Source organism: Epinephelus lanceolatus, chromosome 10 (genome assembly GCF_041903045.1).
Source record: "Epinephelus lanceolatus isolate andai-2023 chromosome 10, ASM4190304v1, whole genome shotgun sequence".
Classification (NCBI taxonomy): domain Eukaryota; kingdom Metazoa; phylum Chordata; class Actinopteri; order Perciformes; family Serranidae; genus Epinephelus; species Epinephelus lanceolatus.
The window spans coordinates 10,667,954-10,694,388 of NC_135743.1; the positions used below are offsets into that span (position 1 = coordinate 10,667,954).

General features: G+C 40.5%; 2 protein-coding genes across 4 annotated transcripts; one reads left to right on the top strand and one right to left on the bottom strand.

Annotated features, from left to right (window-relative positions):
* The first annotated feature begins 693 nt into the window (after nucleotides 1-693).
* On the top strand, nucleotides 694-25,680 carry LOC117265831 (apoptosis-associated speck-like protein containing a CARD). 3 transcript variants are annotated; one of them, XM_078171510.1, is made up of 5 exons: nucleotides 694-814; nucleotides 20,264-20,483; nucleotides 21,006-21,050; nucleotides 22,785-22,844; nucleotides 24,955-25,680. In XM_078171510.1, exons 1-5 carry the CDS (start codon nucleotides 794-796, stop codon nucleotides 25,218-25,220), a joined length of 612 nt encoding a protein of 203 aa, XP_078027636.1. In that variant the 5' UTR covers nucleotides 694-793; the 3' UTR covers nucleotides 25,221-25,680. The 3 variants fall into 3 exon arrangements, with proteins under 3 accessions (XP_078027636.1, XP_033496455.1, XP_033496454.1); XM_033640564.2 differs by lacking the exon at nucleotides 694-814 and having other exon boundaries at nucleotides 20,120-20,483; nucleotides 22,785-22,832; XM_033640563.2 differs by lacking the exon at nucleotides 694-814 and having other exon boundaries at nucleotides 20,123-20,483.
* Nucleotides 8,070-12,951, bottom strand: LOC117265638 (uncharacterized). The gene is made up of 6 exons (XM_033640226.2): nucleotides 12,616-12,951; nucleotides 11,285-11,310; nucleotides 10,826-11,185; nucleotides 9,383-9,561; nucleotides 9,123-9,290; nucleotides 8,070-8,416 (listed from the first exon to the last, which is right to left on the bottom strand). Exons 1-6 carry the CDS (start codon nucleotides 12,863-12,865, stop codon nucleotides 8,368-8,370), a joined length of 1,032 nt encoding a protein of 343 aa, XP_033496117.2. The 5' UTR covers nucleotides 12,866-12,951; the 3' UTR covers nucleotides 8,070-8,367.
* Nucleotides 25,681-26,435: the final 755 nt, after the last annotated feature.

Here is a 26,435-nt window from a genome sequence, read left to right on the forward strand (position 1 = left end):
TAATAATTATCTGCGCTTTCGTTTATTTTCTTAAATCATGTATTATTATTATCATTATTTTTAATAAAATAATACTATATAATAGAACATAAATAATATGAATTATGTTTTATTAATAATAATAATAATAATAATAATAATAATAATAACAATGATAAATAAACACGATTGAAATAAATATTTTATTTAAAGTGCAAATATATAGAGTAAAAATATAATAATTGTTATTATTAGTAGCAGTACTTGTAGTAGTAGTAGATTTTTTTTCATTTTGTTAAAAAAGTGAACTCGTTAATTTGTATATTAATATCCAGCATTATTGTCTATTAAGATCTATTAAGTATGCTGAGCATGAATTTAAAAAATAATGATGATGATGATAATGATGATGATGATAATAATAATAATAATGATAATACATTTATAATTTATAGTAGATTAAATATGTAATTTAACATAATAAATGTATTTATTTATGTGCATTCAAGGTTAAATCAGTCAAACCGGTGTTGGTTTATTCATTTTACGAACGTATCTATTTTTGCAAAGGACCTCTTCGCTTGTGAATTTACATCCTTTGAATATAGCCTTTGATCAGTAATGTAACTAATGCTGGTGAAAGGTTCTCAGCTCATAATTTTCATATTTACCAGCGTCAGTGAATGCCTCCTACCAAGATGTGTCTAATCTGATTTTGCTCCTGCACATCGAGGCGTAAGCGGGAAGTACGACTGCCTGCTATCCAGACTAGCCTACATATGCAGATTTCTCAGCATTTCATAGGTTTTTAAAAATGCCCAGAAGTATTAGGATGGTTTTAGCAGACATGCTGGAGGACCTGTCAAAGGTAAGTACATTGCATAGACGACATGATTAATTAGATAGATAGAAGTAACTGTGAAATCAGAAACTGATAAAAGCAGGTTAAAGTGCAGCGTCTGTTATACATTGTTCAGGATGGTTATTGCAGAGGACGTAAAAGATATCTTGCAGATGTTTTTCCGGGCCAGTGAGACTTTGTACTGTCTGCCATACAGGTTGGCACACACTGGACTTTTAAGGCTGATGCATGAGAGGTTTAAAAAGTCATGCCACAATGTCACAATTCTTAAATTCTTAAAATTTGCATGAAAATCAATATTGACACTGACATTTTTGTTAATTAGCATTTATAAGATGAGAAGAGATGTTTGTCCAGTAAAGGTCCAGTGTTTGGGGACGTAGTGGCAGAAATTGAACATAAAAAGCTTGTTTTCTTTAGTGTATAATCACCTGAAAATAAAAATCATAGTGTTTTCGTTACCTTGGAATGAGTTGCAGGTCCATGTCCATGGAGTCCGCCATGTTTCTACAGTATCCAAGAATGCACAAACCAAACACTGGCTCTACTTTGGGCCGTGTCTTTGGCATCATCCACATTTTCATGCTCACCCTCTGCTGCAGTGCGCTCACTGTGGTTTTCCTTTGCCTGAGAGAATCCCAAATCTCAAAGAGACCGAGATAGAGCACAGTAATCACATTTACTGCGGACTGCTTTGCGATTTTGTTGGATTATGTTACAGTTCTTACCCCTGTTTTTCTCTAGAACAGAACAAGACTGAACAAGGACATTTTGTCACAAGATAGAACAGATAATAAAATCAGATTCAGTCATAATTCAATTATGACCTCGATTTAAGTTACTGTGGTCAGCCTTCGTACGGCAGATGTATCATGAATATGCTGTTCCTGACTCTTCATTTGCTGTCTAAGGACTGTTGACTACAGAGTGTACGCATGATATCTGTCAGTTCTGTTAAACATACATGTTTCTGTTTTTGTTTTTACAGTCAGAGAGACAGCTGGAGGACATTAGACATCTCCCTCTGACAGTGAGTTGACCTGCCAAGAATCATTTTCCCTGCAAACACTGAAGTTGTAAAACATAGTGCAACAGCGAGTAATGATCACTGTGACAAATGATGATTTTTCACACGTTTTACAGTTGCAAGACCCTCAGCAGGAGCCGCCGTGGTGGGAAAAGGTACGCACTGATTGGTGTTGCAACAACTCAGAACATATGTCACGGCCTGCAGGCTGGACCTTGGCTGTTACAATAAGAAAAATAATGACATGTTATATCAAAAGCTTTCCTCTAACTTGAGATGCCCGCTTTAGACAAACAAGATTCAACGGCAATATTATCTCTAGCTACTCATGTAACATACTGTAAAACTTTTATTCGTAGCCCAGGCTAGGCTTGTGCCGATTTTCGGTTTAACCGGTTCGGTCCGGTTTAAGAGCTCCACTCGGTTTAATTCACATCAACCGGATAAACCAGGGGGGTGCTTTTCACATCAGCGGCGTGTCAAGGGACTATATTCAACTTATCTTGCATTGTAACATGCATTATGACAACTTAATAAGCTTTATGTTTGCTTATAAATGAAGTGGAGAAGCCTACAAATGTTTTGTTTAGTTTGTCTCAGAAGCTGCAGAGGGACTCTCCTCTCCGCTCTGCTCAGCTGTCTGCTGCTGCTGCTGCGAGAGATCAAATTTCATTAGGGGCGGGGAAAAGTGTGAGGGAGTCAGCAGTCATTCAGTTTGTTGTTATAAACCAAAGATACTGGATTACTACTGTACTATACAGTATCCACCTTATTTTCAAACATGGAAGTAAATAGTGATCATCTTCCGTGTTTTTGTGAGTGACTTCCGGTCAGCCGCTTTCCCTTACTGGAGCTAATGGTGCAAGCTGTGTTTTTTTCAATTTTCAATTGTTTATGTTAGTCAATCAGTTAGTTAGTTAGTTAGTTAGTTAGTCTGTGTATTTTATATAGATAACTGTGCCCATGTTTCCGTTATCCGGTAAAAATAATTCCCTCTAAACGCGAATAAATCACATGTCAATCAAAAACAATGAACCAAAAAAGCACAATCTATTCCGAGTGAGACAAACTGCTTGATCCCCGTCTCCAGTGTACCAGCAGAGAACCTGCAGAACCAAATCAGCGAAAAAACACACTGGGCTCGACACACAGACACACAGACGGTGCTTCTGCATGCCAGCCAAACGTGTGCGCAACTGTGAGAAATAAATATGTGAGGTTTACGCTGCTTTTCTATCTTTTTTTTCTTTTCTTTCTTTCTTTCTTTCTTTCTGTCAGCGACATACACTCCTAACACAGGACGGGTTGTTTTTATTGACTGAGTTGATTATTAAGCCATAGTGATGCGCGGATCGGCTCTGATAGCACCTGAATCAGCATGTACGCATCAACCATCCAGCCGTTACAACATGATTGAGCTAGCAAAGCAGATTTGTGTTGCTATGTGTGGTATTTATTCAGTTTTGGGAAATCACAATGTCTAGAAAGCATCAGTGGCTGCAGCTGACAGGGACAGTTAACGTTAACACTAGCAGCAAAGCTAACATCAGGACGTCATCTGTTAAAAGCCTCCCGTTGTCGGATACGACATGAAACTACTCCAGTTAGCTCAATCATGTTGTAACTAAGACATCCATTGGAAAAAATATTTTTTTCACGGACCGTTTATTGAGTTATTACAGGCACTGCTAATGGCTAACAGCTGACGGTTAGCCCAGCTAATCTACGATAACCATGTTATTAATTACAAAACGTGCACACAGAAATACTAATGTTTGTTCAATCATTGTGTTTATGGACTTTACAAACATCAGATTAGTCTAAACAGTGATATAGTGACGTGAAAAATGTGATATATATATAGCTAAACTCAACAAGATAAACAACAAGGCGATTCCCATTTACACAGTGGTCAATAGTGCTGGACCGGAAGTGTCACACAAAAAAACGGAAGCTGGATGCGTTCTGTTTTGCCTCCGTGTTTCCGTGAAAAATAAGGTGAATATAGTATACTGTACTATTACTACTGTTATTACTGGTTTATCCACCATCTTTGCCCTAACGTCTTGGTGTCCTTCTGCTTCTACTTCTTCTTGTGTAACCTTGTGTGTATTGGCGGTTAATACAGCATTACCGCCACCTAGTGGATTGGAAGCGCATTACACTTATAATGGGCTTTTATTGGGAAAAATAGCTCAAATGCAACCCCCAGTGGTAAAATTAGGTATATAATTCGATATATTGGTTCGGTTAGATATTTGACTTTAAGTCAAACCGGTTGGAAAATTTTCAATTTTTTTATCTGCTTAAATCACTGAACTCAAACAGGCTTATATTAGGGACAGGCACCTATATGAGACAGGCCTTTAATTCCTGTTGCTCAGCAAAGATGGGAAATATGATCACACTGTTTATTTAAACCAGTGCTTGTGTCACAGCACACAGCATACCAACACAACACCACTGTATCCTGTTTAAACAATAGTCATAATTCGGATTCATTTTTATGACAGACACTTTTGATTCTTTTGATCTGAGGACCCTTACGGGCTGAATGAATATGAACTTACCGGGTAATCAAGGGATTAACACATAGTCTGACTTTATGACAGCGTCAGAGGAAGGGAGTCACCACTTCTTTTTTCGTCACGCCGGTAAATCTGAATAAATTAGCCCACAGTCTTCTCTGGCGCTCGTGGTTTCAGTAAAATGAAATGAACAGAGCTAACAATGTGTAGCATGTCCATATCGGCAAAAGATTAAACTTATATATTTATATGTGCCATCTGAGCAGCTGACTAACATCAGCTCAAGTGGGCAGTCAACAACCTGGTTATATACATTCAAAGAACTTCTATAAGGAGCTGTACACATGCCGCGTGTCAGATATACAAGCTGTCAGATATCTTTCCCGTTGTCCGTAAATATCAGTCTGTGGTCAGTATGGAGAAGTTGATCGATAGTAGTATTAGTGCAGGGCTGCCAGAGCTTTACATCTGTCACACGGACGATAGGACCACACACTGGTGAAGGATCGATAGAGGATCTATCATGGGGTGTGAATACAACACGTTAGAGGGTGATACAAGTGAGGTCACATCTCCAGCACAGATCAGAGTTTCTAAGTCCTATTGGTAATTTCATAAGTAATCATAGAGAATAGGGCCACACACTTGTAAACAGCACATGGAAGAAGATCAGCTCTGCACTCAGGATTTCAGGTAAACGGGCTATGGTACTGTGCTTGTTGACGTTTCATGGCAACCTCAGATGCAACCTGCTGCCGCACCCTTGAAAGCTGGCACAAAAAAAGACGTGGCATGTGTACAGCCCCTAAAAATGAACTGCTTGGCAACCAGACCAGGCGTCTAATTGAGACAGGCCTTTATTAGTCAGAATGTGTAGCCACACCTGGCAACAAAAAGGCACTGGGTGTCTAATTGGGACTAGGCTTTTAATTGTTTTACAGTGAATAAATACTCATTTAGCAGTGGTGTAATGTAAATGAAGCTCAGCGTGAGTTCAGTCAGGAAGACTTTCTTTGTGCTCATCCATTCACAGTTCTCTCCATCCCACTGCTTCCTCTAATCAGCTGACTATGGGTGTTCACTCTAATTATCCAATCAAACGTCGCCACGATCTCTATCAGCCAATCATGATGCCACTGCAAAATTTTAAATCTGCTTTCTCTTCTGCTGCTGTCAGCCTTTATTTTAGGCATAGTCGTCATGCCCTCCTCCACCCCATTCACCGCCATCGTACCCTGAGTCAGGACAAGTTCAGCGAAGACTCATTCCTCTACTCATCCAGATCATCAGCACTTCTCCATCTTCCTCTCACCTCATCTTCATCACCAGCGTCTATTCATCACCCTCCTTAAATCATACCATCTCTACGGGGTCTAACTGCCAAAGACTTTCCATATTTTTATTCTTGTGCAAGTTTAGAAATATTGTTTTACTATAACAGCAAGTCTCTCCTGATTGACGTAAAGCTACTGAAGTTCTGTACGGGACAGCTCACCTAAATGTAAGCTACATATTCTCTCCAATATAATGGAACTAGATGGCACTCAGCTTGTGGTGCTCAAAGTGCTGAAAAAAACATACATTTGAAAAACTCAACAGCAAAGTTGCTTCCCAGAAATCATGACCCAGTTAATCAAAATAATCCAGAGACCTTGTTGTGAGCAGTTTCTAGTTTATATACACACAAATATATGCATGCTTGATACATATTCTACATGGTGCATTTTATAAATATCAAATTGTATATCATATTATGTACACTAGTTAACACCTCAGATTATAAGAAAGGATGAAACTCATGAGTAAATCAGGTTACAGTAGTATAATAGCCCCATATTTTTATGTAGATGTCTTGCCTATCTGTTAGCTTGTAACAGTCTTTCTTAGGAGGAGATTTTAGCCATTTCTTCATTTGGTTTCAAAATTGGGATTTGAGCCCATCAAGTTCCAATTCGGAAGGTCTTCATGAAATCCGACCCCACTGTGGAAACTATTTATTGTCTGTATTTGTTCTGCAGCAGCCATTTAATGTATTTACATTCAGCCTCTTTTTTTTAGCAGTTTTCTTTCATGCACCATGTCCATGCCAGATTCAAATTACTTATTAGACACGAGGGGTTCACAGGGAATGATGCAACATGTAATCTAGTTTATCTTTGTTAGTTTCAAAGGTTGAATGATCAGTTTTGGAATGTAATTTCACAAAGCAACATTTTGTGTGAAGAAAAGTGCTGTATAATCCTGATACAAGATATAGACTACCAACTCATGTAATTTACTATGTAGTGAGTCAGTGTTGTTCTTTTTCTCCTCAGGGAAACACTTGATGTATTGACACACGTGTGCTCTTATATTTTGTCATAATAAAAGTCCTTCTGGGGTCTTTTCCTCTGTGGCTCACAGTCTTCTTTAAGATAGAGGTATTTATCAGTATTGGCCCTGTTGTTTACTGCTGTGTTGATGAAAAGAAGTGACCACCTCTGACACGTCTTCACTTGTATATTAAAAAGACGTTATTACAAAAAAAGAACAGTGTCAAAAACCCGCTGAATCTGAGAGTCTCTGGTGCCAAATGTGAGCTCTCCCTTTCGGTCCAAACTACTCTCCTTATATATGATTTCTTATCTCCAAAATCCAACCTACTCCTAGACAGAGAGGCATCCCTGTCCAGGTGGTCAGTCAGACATCACCTAAGGCTACATTAACCTTTGACCTTAGAAAAGACATTCACATTCCACAGAACATCAGAACATCGCATTCCACAAGAGAGGACAAGACACTTCAGCCCGAGCAAGCATTTGAAACAATACACATGTACTGTATGTTTCCAGAGTACATTCGTCCGCATTAAAATTAACCTTTTATAGACAAAAACAGAAACCAAACAAGCATGTCTTCATGTACATGAAGGTCTTTATGAACATGTTGTTACATCCAGGTTATACTCAGGCCCTGACACATTCATCTATCTCACCTGTTGATGCATCTTTATATAATCTTTTCCTACAAAGATGCCTGCATTACAGAGAATTCAGTAAACAGCTCAGTGTTCTTCCATCCATCTTTTTTCAACCGGTCACAGGGGCAGCAGGCTGAGCAAAGCACCCCAGACGTCCCTGTGCCCAGTAGCGCTTTCCAGCTCTTCCTGGAGGACCCCGAGGCGTTCCCGGGCCAGATGAGCTATGTAATCCCTCCGGCATGTTCTGGGTCTGCCCTGGGGCCTCCTACCAGTGGGACATGTCTGGAACACCTCTAACAGGAGGCGCCCAGGAGGATCCTGATCAGATGCGCGAACTGCCTCAACTGACCCCTTTTGATGCGAAGGAGCAGCAGCTCTACTCCAGGCTCCTCATCCTATCTCTAAGGCTGAGCCCAGTCAACCCACGGAGGACACTCATTTCGGCTGCTTGTATCTGCGACCTCATTCTTTCGGTCTCTACCCAGAGCTCATGACCATAGGTGAGGGTTGGGACGTAGATGGACCAGTAAACCAAAAGCTTTGCCTTCCGGCTCAGCTCCCTCTTCACCATGACGGTCCGGCACAGCGCCTGCATCACTGCAGATACCGCACCAAACCGCTGAACAAGACCCTGAGATACTTGAACTCCCTCGCTTGAGTAATGAGTGTTCATATCATTAATAATAAGGCATCATTTACAGCATAAGAGTTGTAATAAAAGGGGTTTATTAATGTTAATAAATAATGTGTTAAGTCATGTCAGTTTTGTTTATGTAGCCAAATATCACAAATCACAAATTTGCCTCAAGGGGTTTTACAATGTGTACAACATCTGTTTCGACCCTCAGTGGAACCCTCACCCCCCCTCCCCAAAAAAAAAACCATTTAATTAATGCTTATCAATACTGATGTAAAAAAACTTGTACATGTTTTTGTCCTAAGAGTTGTTGCATGCCGCAGGAGGAAAGGCCACTGATTTCCAAAGACAACGATGGTTGGTCACCAGGGACAGCTAGGGATGTGATGACCTCCAGCTCCTTTTCAGGCTCTTCTTTGAGGTCCTAGAGGGGAGGAAGAGGAAACTGGAGTGAGCCGGGCCAGTGCTTGCATCAGGGTCATCATCAGGGTTACCTCAGCTTCGGTTTGGAGATGACATATTTAGGTTTGCATTTTTCTTCCAAAGTCACAGTGTTTTTGTTAAAGGTCCAGTGTGTAGGATTTAAGGGGTTATGTCTGCAGATATATCATATAGAAAGTATTTTTCTTTAGTGTATAATCAAGAATCGTAGTGTTTTTATTAGCATAAGTAGTTTATATCTACATCTGGAGCGGGTCCTCTTCTGTGGAAATCCCAATGTTGCACTGCTCTGTTTCTACAGAGGCCCAGAATGAACAAAACACTAGCTGTCGCTTTTTTGCATCAGCCACGGTAGTTAGCAGCCCCTCCAAGACGAGAGCCTTGGAAAAACCCTGATTTGTAATGTGAAACTGCTTTAATCAGTGATTCGCTCAACACTCAATACCACTAAATCTCACACATTGGACCTTTAAAAGAAAAAATAATGAATAAAGTCAGATCAGTATCTTTAAATAGAAGCACTGTTTGGGTAAGGTTAGTACTTGCGAGGTGGTGAGATGGATTAAAACATAAGACAAAATCCCAAAGCAATTCAAGAGACACTAGAGTTACTATAACAATCCTGCAGTAGATATAAACAATAAAACCTGTAATAACGTACAAGTGAACTTTGAAAACAAAACACAGACCTTGATGTGCTGGTGGGCTGGCCTCTGGTGCTTTGGGCCCTTCTGGTCAGTCTCCCTCTGGCAGCTGCGGCCTGCTTTCGGTCACGCTGCAAAATGTATTTGACAGCGATGTCCATTTTGGACCCTGGGTCACAGGTCGACTTTTTGGAACGGAGAAAGTTGACATAGCTGTGTACAAAGGGTAGAGTGGTGGCTTTTAATGTCCGCTAGCCTTACTAACACCACAATCCACTGCAATTCACTAATGCATTCTGTCATACCTCATTTTGTGCTTGTCCTTTGACTCGTACAGGTCCTGCAGCGTCTCTGATCGATGCTTACCAAAGCCAACAAGCGCCTTTCCTTTTTGGCCTGACTGGAGAGATCTCTCGTATCCACAATGAAATCTGACTTCTTGCAAAACCTCAGGGTAAGCAATCGCGTATTGAGTCAAGGAGTCCTTCAAATGAAAAAAAATTTGGGTTATTATTGAAGCTACACGGCCCACTTTTCCTTAGAATGAATTAAAAACATTCACTACTCAAGGGGCAATTAGAGACAAATACACATTATCAATTACCGTACACACATAAACATGTTAACAAGCATGCTGAAATACTTTAAATAAAAGTAAAGATAACATTGTCAACATTCTCTGATTTACTTCACTTTATAGCATCTCTTCGGGGACTACAGGTGACAATCAGCCTTTTGGATAACTTTGGAAGATGGTACCAAGGGATGGATGAGCTGAAAATCCGGCTCCATTACAACTCACAAGGTTCACCAACAAAACAACTGTCTTATACTAAACACGTTTTCCAAACAAATACTATATGCTAAAATTATTAGCACAAGCCTATGGCATTTTACACTGTATAAATTAGCCTAGCGACAAGAGATTTCCTCTGCTCACATGAAGCCAGGATAAATCACACACAGGACTTAAAATGCTATTTTTGTGGAGGCTTTATTGTCTTCACAATTTATTGTTGCTTATCTGTGAAATTAAAGTAAACAAAAGCTTTGTTTCCACTGAGGGAAATGGTTTCAGCTTACAGAAAAAATAAACAGGAGGTTTGTGTCGCCGCAACATGTAGTTACATTTCCGGGGAGGTGCACATCAGGCTACGGCGTAAGGTAAGGTAAGGCATGGCCTCTACATTGACGCAGAGCCTATGGCGTAGGTATGGTAGGTCGTAGGTCGATTTGATGCTCAAGTATAAATTCCATCTTACAGTTTAAATAAAAACATAACATACAGAAGTAGAAGAAGAAAGAAAAAATAAAACACTATGATGTCTGGGTCTTGGCACTAGGGGGAGGAGAAATTATTGAGGACATAATAGAAACTGGATTTTGTTGTTGTTTGTTTTGTTTTTGTTAAGTTTGAGGACTTGAGCAGTGCTGCCGCTGATCGGACACTGTTTCCTGCATCCAGTTATTTTTATGGGTCAAGGAACACTGAGTGTAGCTACATCGGTAGTTTCCTGCAGGGAGCGTGAAGGAACTGAGGACAGACATATCGGCTTAGACGAGACAACCTTGAAACTGAAAACTTTTGGGAGTTTGCTAATGTCAGAGGGCAGACAGCATTTCTTATATTTTCATGTATCTTTCCTGTCTTGCAAGGAGCACCTGTAACATAAATAATTTCCCCTCGGGGATCAATAAAGTATTTCTGATTCTGATTCTGATTCTGATCCCCTTTTTCTTTGCATTACCTTGTTGACCATCAGTGGACTCTGACTCACTGAGTCCTCTTGCTCCTTCTGGTGACGAGCCACCAACATGGCAACGTAGCTTACATCATTCTCCAACAGCCATTTAAAGGTTTTATCTTTGTACTGGCCAAACTGAATCGTAAACCTGCTTAGAACGAGCCTTTTTTTGCAAGGGTCCCCACCCTCAGAGACAACACAGGCCTTTGCTTCAGCCTCCACTTCCTCTGGCTTCTTCACAGGAGAATCTCCCTGTCGAGCAGCTCCTAAAGGCCGCCGGCCGGCTGCATAGTTCCAAGCCTCCTGTGAGGGCTTCATCTCCAACGCCCCACTCGAGGTCTTACGGAAGGTAGGGTCACCATTCTAAACAAAAACGAAAACACCACTGTGAGAAAACTTTTTTTTTAATGACTGCCATGTTTAAGAGAATATTTGAATGTCATTGTGTAAAGTAAAACTTACGTCCACACAGGCTTTGGTTTGTAAATCTGTAGGGAGAGATGATAGAATGGTGAAAGGCTAATATAAGACAGTGTTAAATATTAAAACTGTTTTCATTGTGCCATATACAGTGCGACAGAGACCCCACCAATATGCACCCTGTCAGTCAATCAATTAATCAATCAATCAGTCATTTTATTTGTTACATGAAATCATACAAAAAATACAGTTCCAGCAAAATGTAATCCCATCGGTTCCGTCAATGTGTGCATGAAAAAGGAACGTAATAATAACTGTATGATTCAGGGTCCCAACATATTTTCATGAACAAAACTTCAGAACCTTTCCATGACTTTTCAAGGACCCATAATAAAATTTTCATTTGGGAAAAGTGCTGCACTTGCCGGCCTGGTTACGGTACTTTTCTACACACACACACACACATGCAGGGGAGTCTTTCCATAACAAACACCACCACACTACGTCACACATACACTTCTAAAAGAGGAAGGCTTGGCCTGTTCAAGTCATGGAAAATGAGAACTGTGCATGTTTTCTATTTGTATCATGCTTGACGTTGCACGTCCTTCGATGTTACTATCGCACATGGCAATGTCAATGCTGAAAACATATATTGTGCAGCCCTAAGGTGACGCATATTAGAGCAACAACAGCTAACTTGCAGAAAATAAATTATGTTACATCATGTGGAAGGTTATCCCTGAAAGATTACTGTAGCAAATAATTTCATTACGAACAATGAAATTCCATGAGTTTTCCAAAACCTTCAAAGATTTTTACTATTTCAATGACTTTTCCAGGCCTGGAAAAACCTACAGAGACATAAAATGACTACAAAGAGACACAAAACAACTACAATAGACACAAAATGACCACAGAGACACACAACAACCAAAAAAGACACAAAATGACTGTAAAGACACACAAAATGACCACAAACAGACACAAACTTACTTCAGAGACATAAAAACAACCAGAAAAGACCCAAAATGACTTAAAAAAAGACAAAGAACCCCAAGAATGTGTAAAAGACTCCAAAGATAAAAGACACAATAAAAAAAAGACGCAAAACCGCAAAGTCTGTGTGTTTTGCTCTGATGATGTGGGGCCTTTTACAAATCTGTGCCCAGGGACCCATTTTCTCACATACCCCTTTTCCACCAAAGCCGTTCCAGTGCTGGTCTGAGTCACGACAGAAACACACACTGTCATTTGATGCATTGTTATTAGCAGTGTATGTATGCGTCATAGCCACTTTGAGGATTGTAGCAGAGTGCATGATGTGGCACAGTGGTTATTGGACATTTAAAATCATCCACGTGTTTACTCACACAGTGTCTCAGCCTCGTTGTTGCAGTTAATCTGCCTCAGTATATCCAGAGTCACCTGAAGAGCTTTGGGCTCTGTGAAAGTTGAAACCAGGAGGTCTGTGATCTCCAACACAGTTTTATCCTCCACCTCACTGTGGCGGACCCGCGGCTCCTCTCTGCGGTCTCGCAGCTGGTGACAAAACTTAAGGAAGCAGTTTTTCCTCAGATCCTCCAGCGTGTTTCCTATAGCGTGTTTGATGGTATGGACCATTTCTCATCTGCGTACAGCACGTCGTGTTGTTTTGGTGTGTGCAGAGAACAGCGGCGACGCAGCAGCAGCACGCAGAACGTCAGATCAGATTACACGACCCGCCAAAAAGTGCTGCCTTCAAATACGGTCGGAAATACCGCTAAACCCCTCCCAGTTATCAGCAACCTTAACTAGGCACTAAAAGGGCCATATACAGTACATGAGATAAGATCTTAATTATACTCCTGTAATAGCAGACTAACCTTTGGATTTGTCCACACGGTGACACAGCGTGCATTTAAAGGGTTGTGTCTTTTTTGCCCCCTAGCCTTCTAAACCCAAAGCATGTGAACAAATGTTCATATTATATATAGACACACACACCGATCAGCCAGAACTGGAGAAGTGAACAATATTGATCATCTTGTTGCAATGAAATGTTCTGTTGGGCAACTTTGGCTTCTGACATTCATGTGGATGCCACCTGACACGCTCCACCCACCTGATCACCAGTGCAGACCAGTCCTCTGACCATATATCAAGTGTCTGTACCTCCTCACTACTTCACGTCTGCCCACGAGACATTTTCCAACTTTTTCTTTTTTTCTACCTCTGCTTCTCCCAGTTAGCACTGTTGGCTTTGTTTTTTTTACCCAAAATGCACTGGGCTCTACGTCACTTCCCCTCTTTGGTTCACTTCCTCTCTTTGGTTCACTGGATAGTCCGTTTGCATTTCCCACTGTAAGCGAACCGCACCAGGGTCCGCTTGCAAGTGAACCGAGACCCCCAGTTTTCAAGCGGTCCAGGGTTAGACTTAGACTTAGACTTAGACATGACTTTATTAATCCCTTTGGGAGGTTCCCTTAGGGAAATTGTTCCATTTCACACACAGCACTGTTAAATATACATATACAAAATATAAAATAAAATAACACTGGAAGAATAGAGAGTGTTATGCCCAGTCTAGGGGTGTCTGGGACACAACATGAAAGGCCCCCATCTTCCCCAAGTCCCAAGTAGCCACAATGAAAAAGACGTATGGAACGATCAATAGTGCGAATTTATTTACAATATTTAAATAACAGAATTAACTGAAATAGTAACTTCAGGGTGGACTAAGGCCAAAATAACAAACAAAAACAATCCTGCCCAGGGAGTAAGTAAATAACCTAACCAAACAATAAAAAAACAAATGACAAAAAGCTTACCTCCCTAACTAAATAAACAGGAGAAATAGGGTTAGTAACACAACTGGCGGTCCACCCCTACGATTTAACAGTCTTTAACACAATAATGATTTACTGCAACAACAATATGTGTGGCCAGTTGGGAGAAGAGGAAGGTGAGGTCTGCAGTGAGGGTGGGGGGTGGAGTGGAGTGGCTGAACCTATTGAAGAAGTTGTTCAGGTCGTTCGCTCTCTCCACACCCTCCCCCCCTGTCCTGGTCCTAGCTTTGTGGCCTGTGATGGTTCTGACACCTTCCCAGACCTCCCTCATGTTGTTCTCCCTCAGCTTCTGCTCCACTTTCTCCATGTAGGAGTCTTTTGCCTCCCTCAGGCAGCGTTTCACCTCCCGCTGTGCTGCTTTCATCTCCTCTTTGTCTTTAGTCCTGAAGGCCTTTTTCTTCTTGTTGAGGACAGCCTTGACTCTCTGTGTTACCCATGGTTTGTTATTTGAGTAACACTGAACAGTCTTGGTGGGGGCAACCACGTCTGCACAGAAGTTGAGATAGTCTGTGAGACAGTGAGTCATCCCCTTGATGTCCTCATCATCATGTGCACCCAGCAGCACACCCCAGTCCGTGGTGTTGTAACAGTCTCTTAGGGCCTCCTCTACTTCAGGAGTCCATCTCCTGATGGAGCGAGTAGTGACAGCCTCCCTTTGGACCAGGGGGGTGTACTGGGGCTGTATGTACACCAGGTTGTGGTCTGACTTACCCAGTGGGGGGAGGGCAGTGACTCTGTATGCTTCCTTAACGTTGGTATACAGTAAGTCAATCGTCCTGTTCTTCCTGGTGGGGCAGTTGACAACCTGGTGAAAAGCAGCCAGGGTAGAGTCCAGGGTGACATGATTGAAGTCTCCAGATATTATTATGAAGGCCTCAGGATGTTGCAACTGCAGCCGTGCTGTGACGTTGTGTATCCTTTCACAGGCAGCGGTCGCATCTGCTCTCGAAGGAATGTAAACACAGAGGGCGATCATGTGACTGAACTCCCTCGGTAAATAGTATGGCTGCAAGCTAAGGGCCAGCAGCTCCAGATGTGGGCAACACAAAACCGCCTTCACGGTGACATGGCCGGGGTTACACCAACGGTTGTTGACATATATGATGAGTCCCCCACCTTTGTTTTTGCCACATGCTTTCGCGTCCCTGTCGGCTCTCACTGCTGTAAATCCCCGCAGGTCCACATTAGCATCCAGTATGCTATCACTTAGCCATGTCTCCGTCAGAATGAACAAGCTGCACTCACAGTAGATCCGCTGGTTCTCCAAAGTGGCCAGCTTGTCCATCTTATTCGGCAGTGAGTTGACGTTCCCCATAATCACGGAGGGAATCGATGGTTTGAAGCGCCTCTGGTTGTCCGCTAGCCTAGCCTTTAGCTTAGCCCCTGCTTTGCAGCCTCGGTATCTCCTTGGCAGCTCCGTTGGGATGTTGTGTCTCTGTCCAGGTGTGCTCGTCCTAAGAGCCAGCAACTCCTCTCCAGAGTAAACGAGAGAGCTGACTCCCGTGTGTTTTTTTGAGTCCGCCGTATCCATGGGATACATGTAAAATCCTTCGTGAAGAAGTAAATATTAAAAAAAGGCAGAAAAGTTAGAAAAGAGGGGAAGAAAAAGGTAAAAACAAAAACAGTGCTGCAGAGCGACTGGATAGGCTGCCGTCTCATACAGCGCCATCTTCCATCTATGATGGATGTTCGCTCGTTTGGTCCGCACCAGAGTTCGAATGAGAGTTCACACCACTCCAAACGAACCAAACTATCCGTGGAAGCAGACCAGGGTTCGTTTAAAGCAGACTAAATAGCGCCAGTGTGAATGCATCCTAAAGGACAGCCCTCAGAGGTCCTGTGTCCATGCCTTGACAGGTCAGAGCCAAGTCCAGTACCCCTCTGGGGTACCAGAAGGTCCCTCAAATGTTCAATTAGATTGGTATCTGGGGTATTTGGAGGCCAGGTTGATGCCTTGAACTCTTTGTCCCATTTCTCAGGTAATTCCAGAGCAGTTTTTGTGGTGTGGCATGGTGTATTGCCCTGCAGAGGGGTCACTGCTATTGACAAGTGTTGTTGCCATGAGGAGGGGTAGGGGAGAGTGGGGTGATTTGTGCCAGTGGGAGAGTTGTGCCAGCCCTTGTTTCTAGAAAACTATAGAAGAAATTGGTCATGTGACCTCATATTTTTGAGGAGGCATCTATTTTACTCAGCCTGTGGAGAAAAGAGGCACATGGCACAAGAGGTAAGCATATTTAAGTCCAAAAAACTGTTTTTTGCCTTTCAAAGTGAATTTTTTATGATCATGGTTTATTGATTGCTGTGTCTGAACAATTATAGATAAGTTTGAAAACATTTCATACATGAGTTAGTGCTTTAGTAAGCTACAATATGAGGCTATACTGTTAGCATGATGTTAGCTCTAAACTGCTGGATGATACAAGTTTGCTAAAATGGTGGGGATGGGGTGATTTGTGCCAAAAGGCCTGGGTTATGTTATTTTATGTTAATGTTAAGTGTTAAGTTAATCATGTGACATTTTTGATTTTAGACCAAAAGCCATAATGCCACGCCTTTACAAAAGGAAGACAGACAGGGGTTCAACCCCTCTTATGGAGTTGGACAGAGTAGTGAGAGAGGTGCAACAGGGGAAGGTCTGTAAATAGGTCTTGTTGAAGAAGATTGTAGCTATGGAGCCATCACACACACACACACACACACACACACACACACACACTCTACTGGCCTGGAGCCTTCATTTTTAATTTCATTTTGTTCTTAACATTTTAAATAGGTCTTGTTGAAGAATATTGCAGCATTGACAAGTGGCATGTTGTGTTGTAGCTGTTCCTGAGAATTGCAGTTGATTTTGTTCAGGTTTAACTTAATTGTATCCTGAAAATGATAAATATTATGTAGACATGTTATCTACTGCTAAAACTGGCCTTTGATGTTATTAAAAAAAGCTTTAATAAGTAATTTGGTATTGAATTTGTCTTGCTTTGATACAGCATTACAGTATATGACATGAAAATGTTCTTTTTTACTTCAATAATCAATGGTGCAATTTACCCCAACGTATTTTCTCCAAAGGCACAACTCACCCCGCATTGGGGGCAAATTGTGCCACGAGACCAGTTTTTTTTTTTTTTTTGGAAAGCCATATTTTTTACGACCCAGCCGAACACCCACCCGAACACTGTCTGCAACAGTGTTCGGATGGGTAGAGGACATCAAGTAGCATCCACATGAATCCCACACCCAAGGTTTCCCTCAGGTGTCACTCAAAGCTGTCACTCAAAGCAGCCCGCTCTTATCATGCAAAACTTTAAGCTGTAATAAAATGTAAACGGGTGAGTTATATAAAATTGACCCCTGTACAGTTGTCATGTTTTTTTAAATTGGCTTTAGAGACCAAAACTGTTTTTTTGTAGCAGGCTGTAAACATGTTAATTTTTGCTGTTAAGTTGGTAATCTTAACACGTGGGTCTATGGGGACTGACTCTGTTTCAGAGCCGCTTGGAATTTGACCCTTGATAGTACATTTACTTGCTGTGTTTGCTGTGTGGGGGCAGGTGTGTGAGGGGTATGAATATGGGCTTATCAAACCTGCAGTAAAACGCTTTCAGGTTTTCAGCCATGTTGATGGTTCTCCACAGTCTGGGGGGTTCTTTCCAGTAACTGGTGGTGTCCTGATGCATGGTTGGTGGCCGACAACATTTGAAAAAAAAAAATAAAAAAATTTCAGAATAGCTTCTTTTAACTACTCTGATTTACCTCTGTTCACACCCTCCTGCCTGAGTTAAGCCATAAACCAGAACTTGACTGTTGTGATGTATGAGGCAGGAGCTCATCCTGGTTTGTTGCTACAACTTCAAAAACTAAAACTAAAACTCTAAGCTTTGTCTCACTGGTGCATCTCCTCACAGCTTTAATTTCACACGTTACAGATTTTAGTTTCTGTCTGTAGATCAGTGGAGCAGACGGTGATCAGAGAGTCTCAACGCTGCTCAGGTAACAGAGCAATAAGTTTCCTTTATTTGATCTGAAATTTGCTTTGTCAAAATCCCCCAAGAATAATGAAGAGGGTTAGGGACTGTTCTTTACTTATGAGGGGGGAGGGGGTGGTGCAAAAAGAGTGAGGCATGTAAAATATTTTTTTTAAGCACTGACAAGGCACTTGTGTTTTTTTAATTTAGCTAAGGGGATGGGCATACAAATTTTAATAGCTGTATTTTGTCTTTATTTTACATCCGATTTTTAAAGAACTTCTGTAAAGGTTGCTACAATTATATCATTTATCATAAGCAGAAATTGTAAAAAACAAAAATCATGGTTGAATTTTCACATTTCCAACGGTCCTTGGACACATCACGTGTAATGAATACTTCAGTCAGTGAGAGACAGAAAAAAAAAAACATAACCAAATCTGAGCTTAATATCAAATTCGCTTTATTCTACATCTCATTTTCAGTTTGGACAAAAATAAAATGTTTGGAACCAGCACGCAATATCAAAGCTCCCCCTCCCACTGGGTCTGAGGGATGTTCTGCTCAAGTAAAGAGCAGCAGGTGGTGGCATCCATCAGTCAGCCCCCTCTCCAGGGTCTGAGGGCGACTGAAGGAGGGGAAATAACTGAAATTTAATTTAACTTTTGATTTGTTGGAAATTAAATTGAATTTTCCTGTTAATATATATATATATATATATATATATATATATATATATATATATATATATATATATACTTAAGTTTGCTTATTCTATCTGTACCCATGACTCTTCCCCATTGCCTGTTCCTCTTGTTCTAACTCGTTCCCCCTTTTTTACTATTTCACCAACTTCATCAACACACACGCACACATCAACAAATAAACATCAATGTTCATTACACCAAGGCACATCTGTGTTTATATCTGTGAACAATAGCTTCTATAAAGTGTGTTATCACTTTTATTTACTAATATCAAATATAAATTGACAACCAACTATTATTTATTAAATATCAAAACAATTCAAAAATTCCTGTTTAACTTTTTAAAATTACTCCCAAACACCAATAACATATCCATTTAAATTGGACATAATGTAAGATAAAGTGATGTGTCTTAAATTATATTTATTAAGTCAAGTTTGCCTCTTTATTAGGAAATGGGTGTTTACAACATGCTGATACAATCAATTAAAAATTCATTCATTACTTTTTGTATAGGCCCAGTCGAATATTGCAATAATAATGAGTGGTTATCACAAAATCCCACAGCACACCTGGATTTGCATCGCTGCCACACACTCCGAGAACCACTGCATTACACCATTACGCCTGTGTTTGTCTTTTGTGTTAATTATTATTTTACATGTCTTATCTCCCACAGTGTTTTCCCTGTCATGTCTTTCACTTGTTTTGTGCCTACATCACCAAAAATAAATATAAATAGTACTGGCAGCACAGTGGTGCAGTGGTTAGCATTGTCGCCTCACAGCAAGAAGGATCCCCTCTGTGTGGAGATTGCATGTTCTCCCCATGTCAGCGTGGGTTTTCTCCAGGTGCTCCAGCTTCCTCCCACAGTCCAAAGACATGCAGATTAGTTGGTGACTCTAAATTGTCCGTAGGTGTGAATGTGAGTGTGAATGGTTGTCTGTCTCTATGTGTCAGCCCTGTGATAGTCTGGTGACCTGTCCAGGGTGTACCCTGCCTCTCGCCCAGTGTCAGCTGGGATAGGCTCCAGTCTTCCTGTGACCCTTAACAGGATAAGCGGTTACAGAAAATGAATGAATGAATAAATAGTACTACTACTACTGCTACTGTTAATAATAATAATTTATAGTGGAGGGAGGGTCATGCATTTACCACAAAAATATTACATGTGAAAAAATATTTGTAGCTTTGGGCAAGGCTAAAATAATAATAATGATAATAATAATAATAATAATGATGATAATAATAATCACACCCCAGCCCAGCCACCCCCGTCCTCCTTTGGTAAGTAAAGAACAGTCCCATTTATATAATCAGAATATTTGATCGTGAGATTTCCGACAGCATTTGAAGGCACCGTGTTTCCTCCTTTTTAAACGCGGCATCTGTTTACGATTAGATGTTTAGGAAGTCGACTCTGGGCCTCTTCTTCCTCTTCCTCCACTGAGCTGGACAAAAAAAGGTCTGCAGTTCGCGATTCATTGGTGAGAAATGGCCCCAAAAACCAAAAGAAAGGTTTTAGCAGACATGCTGGAGGACCTGTCAAAGGAAGACTTTGACAAGTTCTGCAGGCAGCTTCTGGACCGCGGGGACGTCAGACGCAACAAGGTGGAGGGTAAAAACTACCTTGACATCGCGGAGCTCCTTGTGACAACTTACACCGAGTCCCGAGCTGTTGGAGTGGCTGTGGAGTTGTTGAGAGAGATTGGCTGCAACGACGATGCAGAAAGCCTCGGTAAATATCTCACGGATACAAGGTTTGACACAATGTGGAGACAGAAACGAGAACTCCGGCTGCAGAACACTGAACCCTTCAAATCTGCCTTTATTTATATGTATATTGTCGTCATTTGAAAATGTTTGACTGAAGAGCTATTTTCAATGTTTATTTCTAGATTATTGAAGTTAAAAATCAAAGTGATAAACAATTGAACTAGCCCGCGTCTTTTTTACCTTCACTTCGAGCAGGGGCGGACTCAGGCTGAAGGCATTCTTGGTGTTATTTTGTAGGAATTTTTCAAGCATGCATGTGTCGACTCGCCCAAACTTAACATCGAAGATATTTTTCTTGTAGACATAGAGAGCCCTAAAAGACGTTTTCTCCCAACTGCTCAGTGTGTGTGTGTGTGCATATGGCTTAGTGCATCCTATAATAATCCTGTAATTTAAACTGTAATTTCATCATATTTCTTTCTCTCTTCTTTTTCTTTTATTTCAAAAAATCAGAATCTAACATTGTGTCTTCTTGTTTTTGCAGTTGAAGATGCAGGTCGACAATCCACAAAACCTGGTCCCAGCGACAGTGAGTTGTTTTCCTGTTGTGTTTTTTTGTTGTTGTTGTTTTTGTAAATAGATATTACAGATTAGCTGCTGTAGAGAAGGAGTTGTTTTGAATTATTTCACGTTGAGCTTCATCCTCTGAGCTCTGGGAGCTGTCATACTAAATGGATGTAAATGCTTGAGGGCCATTTTGTGCAACACAGGTTGAAACAAGCTCAGCCAGAAGAGTTTATATCTATGGTAGGCTATCCATCAAGAGTAGAACAGAAGACGAGAATAGAGTACAACTTTATTTTCCAGCAGAGTGAAAAATTGTCTTCAGCTCACCGGAACATAAAAGCAGCAAAACAACGTGCAACATATTGAACAAATGTGGTAAAAAAGAAAGAAAGAAAGAAATAATCGGAGTATAAAAGAAAGAAGGTGAAAAATATGAACAAAATACAAATAATAACAAAGCATAACACATTTAAAATAAAATACAGATTTTGCAGGTTTGTAGCTCCGATTTGGGAGAGACTAATGATAGAAGAGTGAAGGGAAAATTTCAATTAATATTTTCACCATGATTACATTTCCTGTGGCAGACTGCATCCCTTTACGTTTATGATGACATTGACTTGCACGCTGCGTTCTCTGCTGTGCCATTACAAATGCATAAGTGTGATTTATACGTGGCATTCATACAGGAAGTGTCTCGAAGCTGACATTGCAAACAGAGGCTTCGCCACGTATTAAGAAAATTTAAGTTAGCATGTCCAGCACTTTTTTACCTGTCTCAATCTACTTAATTACACATGTTGTTTTTATGAATTTAAATGTTACAATTTCTTAATATGTGTAGTTTTATTGAGATAATACCTGGTCTTGACTTCACATGAATAGCTGCACTGGCAAAATGTAAGGATTTTTTTTTTACATGTTGAATGTAGGCTTGTGCCGATTTCTGGTTTAACCAGTTCGGTCCAGTTTAAGAGCTCCACCCGGTCAGGCTTGTGCCAATTTCCAGTTTAACAGTTTCGGTCCGGTTTAAGAGCTCCACCCGGTTTAATTCACGTCAACCGGATAAACTGGGGGGGGGGGGCTTTTTACATCAGCGCTGTGTCAAGGGACTATATTCAACTTATAGATGAAAAAGGAGGTTGCGCATCAACAGTGATGATACTCAGAGTGCTAAACCCAAAAATCCAATATGATCAAAAATGTAAAAATGGTAGCACATCTCAAATTGCCCAGTTAAGTACTCACATTTGACTTCTTTTAATGGCTCACATCAAAAAAACAAACGCTAACGCGTTTCGGCACATGGCGTTCTTCAGAGTGTTTTCAACTTATCTTGCATTGTAACATGCATTATGACAACTTAATAAGGTTTATGTTTGTTTATAAATGAAGTGGAGGAGCCTACAAGTGTTTTGTTTAGCTTGTCTCAGAAGCTGCAGAGGGACTCGCAGCTCCACTCAGCTGTCTGCTGCTGCTGCTGCGAGAGATCAAATTTCAATGGGGGCGGGGAAAAGTGCGAGGGAGTCAGCAGTCATTCAGTTTGTTGCTCTAACCAAAGATATTGGATTACTACTGTACAGGACAAAAAAAGGACAAATTTAGTACAGCAAAATCTTTTTAGAGACAAAGTCCACTCTGTACCTAATATTAATCTGCTGTTTTTGTCACATAAAAAGGCATTTCATTTGTTGTGTGTATGGAAAAATAGTTGTTTGTCAATAAGCAATTTAAATGTTCTCTCATTTTGTTTCAGCTGCGAGCCCCTCCGCTGGAGCAAGTGGTGCACATGCCATGGCAGAGGGTGGGTGCGCAGGTAGTGTGACGTCTTCTCAGTAAATACCTTATTCTCTGCTTGTGATCGGTCACTGATCCAAACCCAAAACCTGACGATAAAACACACTTCTTAGGTTAACTCAAGCCAGGTCGAAACAGAGTAGGGGAGTCGCCATAATTGTAACATTTTTCACTCATTCACCAGTGCCTTGTGAACACAAAGCACTCCAGGTTCACTTTGCCCTTTGCCTTTTTATCTAGCCCTCTAGATCACATGCTATTGAACTGGGGCGCTTGAAAAAAACAGAAAAAAAAAACATGTCAGCCTGTAACGCTTGCAAGGACGCAGGACGAGGAATAGTTTGGTCCACGGAAGATACTGCACATCTCCAGATGTGGAATGTAGAATACATCAGACAGCAACAGTCGGCACAGAAACACTAAGGTTTTCCTCCAATTTTAAGTCCATGTAAAGGGAGGAGCTGCATAATCGCACAGCAGTGCCACATCAAAGTTAAAAAAAAAAAAAAAAAAATGTCAATTAAATATAGGCGAAAGTGTGAACAGAAAGAGAACTGAGTCCTTTTACTTTTACGGTCCACTTTTTGGTGCACTTTAATGGTGCTTTCACACATAGTCCTCTTAAAACAAACAAAACTCAGTCCTTTTAAAGTGCATTGATACGTGGACCAACAGAAAAGGGCTTCAGTCCTCTTTCTGTTCACATTTCCACCTTTACATAGTTTTTTTTTCTGCACTCCACACCTGGAGACGTGCAGTTTCTTCCGTGGACCAAATTACTCCTCGTCCTGCGTCTTTGCAAGCGTTACAGGCCAACTAGGTTTCGTCTTTCTTTTCAGGCGTCCCATTGCAACAGCATGTGATATAGAGGACTAAATACAAAGGCAAGCGAACCTGGAGTGCTTTAAGCGAACCACACCGCAGACTTGAAGCGAGGTGGTCTAAGTATGGTTCGCTTCAGAGTAGGGCTGTAATGGTACATGTATTTGTATCGAACCGTTCGGTACGCGACTTTTGGTTGGGCACGACCCTGTACCGAATTATTGGGCGCAGGATATTAATTTATTTTTATTTTGTTTTATTTTAATTCCGTTTTTGCGAGCTGAACCATTTAAAATATCTAGTTCCCCAACGGACATAATTGAGTGACGGACTGAGTCCAACCGTAAAGCTCCGCTTTCACTTTGTGCAGCGCATTCTCGCATTTTGACAGCATGGCAAGTGAGCTTGACGAACCTGAAGACCCACTCGCAAACCTTAAGTCCTCCGTTTGGGAACACTTGTTTTAATAGAACTATATCTGAAAACACCCATAATTATAACAGCGTTAGTTACAGTTGTAATACAACTGAAAAAACAATATTCAAGTCAAGCTAATGTTTTTATGTTAATTTCACACCTAGGATGTGATCGGATAATGTATATTATCTGATTATATTATATTATTTATTAAAAATAACAGGATGTAGCAGCTGTTGCATTTGCCTGTTTGCAAGTACTCTGATTACACCTACAAAGTTAGCCGGTTTGATTGATGGAGGTTGTGAAAATACATACAATCCTAATGACATTTGACTGAACACAGAGTGTACGCAGTTTGGGTACACCTGTGTGTAATTGCACACTGACCCCTGGAGGGTCACGAACGTACCAACACCTGAAGTCACTAAGCTTTATAGTCTATGCTATAGCCACATAGAGGGTGTGTATTAACAAAAACACACACCTAAGTATATATATATATATATATATATGTATTAGTATATACAATATTAATATAATGCATAATAATATAAGAATCGTTATGTTTCTGTTGGTATGGAATGAGCCGTTTATATCTACATGTGGAGCGGGTCCACTTCCACAGAGTCTGCCATGTTGTTCTACAGTAGCCCACAACAGACAAATCAAACACCGGCTTGAGATTCACATTTTTGTGTTAGCCTCTGTAGTTCTCCAACAAACTCAGCACACAGGAGAAGTTCCAGCTCTGTAACCTGAAGGCTAGATGCCACTAGATCCTACGCACTGGGCCTTTAAGTCCCTTCCTGAGACATATACCAAGTTACCTTCATGTTTTCTCCAAATCCAGTCAGTCATTGTGAAGTAATGTTTCCCTCTTTCCTCAGGGAAGCACTTTGTGGATAAACATAGAAGCCAGCTGATCAACAGAGTGTGCGAGACTGCATCAGTTTTGGATGCGCTCCTTGAGAATGCAGTCATCCAACAAGGGACCTATGATGAAATCTTGGCTATCCCTACCCATCGGGATAGGATGAGGAAGCTCTACTCTGGTCCCCTGAATTCCGCTGGAGATGTTGGCAAAGACATCCTCCTCAACATCCTTAAGGAAACGGAAAAATATTTGATTGATGAGCTTATGGGGAAGAAGTGAATGTTGTGGGGAAATACATGTTTTAGACCAAACATACAATCTACCTGAATGAAAAAATGTTTATTTTTATACAACAACAATTGGGAAATAATTGCAATACTAAGTCTGTGTGGGGTTGTTTGTATGGTGTGTAGTGCCTTTCCTGCCCTGATAATAAGAGTTTTTCCTGTGAGGTTTAAAACCACATTAAGGAAATGTTTATCAGACAATTATGATTGAAGGTTCCTACCAGACATGAAATGTTTGTTCGTCAAACAAATGGAATGAGAATCTATTCTTAAACCTAATTATTTTATGTAAAGTAAAATGTGCTTGATCATGAATGTAATCCATAAATTTTGGATGTGAAGCAAGTTTTACTTTTCATTAATGCCAAATATGCTGAAAGATGGCCTTAATCACTTTTATTCTGTCCAGCAACAAAAAAGTCTACAAATGAATAAAAATACATCATAAAATCCTCTGATTGCTGTGTGTGGTTCTTACATTTTGAATGAATGGAGTGCATGGTGCAAATACAACAATGTAATAGAGTTTATAAATATGTGCTCATATTTTCCTCCAGGTTTTTAGAAATGTGCACATCGATCTCAACATTATTTTAATGTTAGTACTTGTTCAGAGGGATTCATACTGGTATTTTTCACAACTTTGTGCTTCTTTCTCAAAACCTTTTTTCTCACATGCCTAACAACGGAGTAGTGCTGAATGTTTCCTGCAAACGCTGTTTCAATAACCAAGACTTTAAAGACTTTTCTCCAATATTTGGATGTAGAATAGTGCTGCAGGTTCTCTCAAATGTTATGAATGTGATGAGTGGCATACAAACACTTAGTGATCTATCATTCCTCTTCTCTAACAGCAAATGAGGTGTTTTTTTGAATCAGTTCAATCAATTTTATTTATAAAGCCCAACATCACAAATCACAATTTGCCTCACAGGGCTTTACAGCATACGACATCCCTTTGTCCTTAGGACCCTCACATTTCACATGTGTATTTTGTGTTTGTCTTCCATGCTTCAGGTGCAAATGTATGTTAATAGGCCAGGATGTGTTGTTATTTTTCTCTTTTAGGAAACATTTTATATTCCAATGCGAGTTAAGAATTGAGAATTCCTTTTAAAGTGTTGATTTCCTATGAAGTGACTACGACAGACTAAAAAAGAAATAACAAATTCACCCTGCCTGAAGATGTGAGACTTGCAGATGGCTT

Bases quoted from the DNA above. Each gene is read 5' to 3' on its own strand.
- LOC117265831 (XM_033640563.2), top strand. From the start codon at position 20,240: ATGGCCCCAAAAACCAAAAGAAAGGTTTTAGCAGACATGCTGGAGGAC. The intron at 20,484-21,005 runs GTAAATATCTCA...TTGTTTTTGCAG, and splicing joins CGACGATGCAGAAAGCCTCG to TTGAAGATGCAGGTCGACAA. The intron at 22,845-24,954 runs GTAGTGTGACGT...CTCTTTCCTCAG, and splicing joins GGCAGAGGGTGGGTGCGCAG to GGAAGCACTTTGTGGATAAA.
- LOC117265638 (XM_033640226.2), bottom strand. From the start codon at position 12,865: ATGGTCCATACCATCAAACACGCTATAGGAAACACGCTGGAGGATCTG. The intron at 9,562-10,825 runs GTAATGCAAAGA...TTTCATTTGAAG, and splicing joins GTCCACTGATGGTCAACAAG to GACTCCTTGACTCAATACGC. The intron at 9,291-9,382 runs GTATGACAGAAT...CTTTGTACACAG, and splicing joins AAGGACAAGCACAAAATGAG to CTATGTCAACTTTCTCCGTT.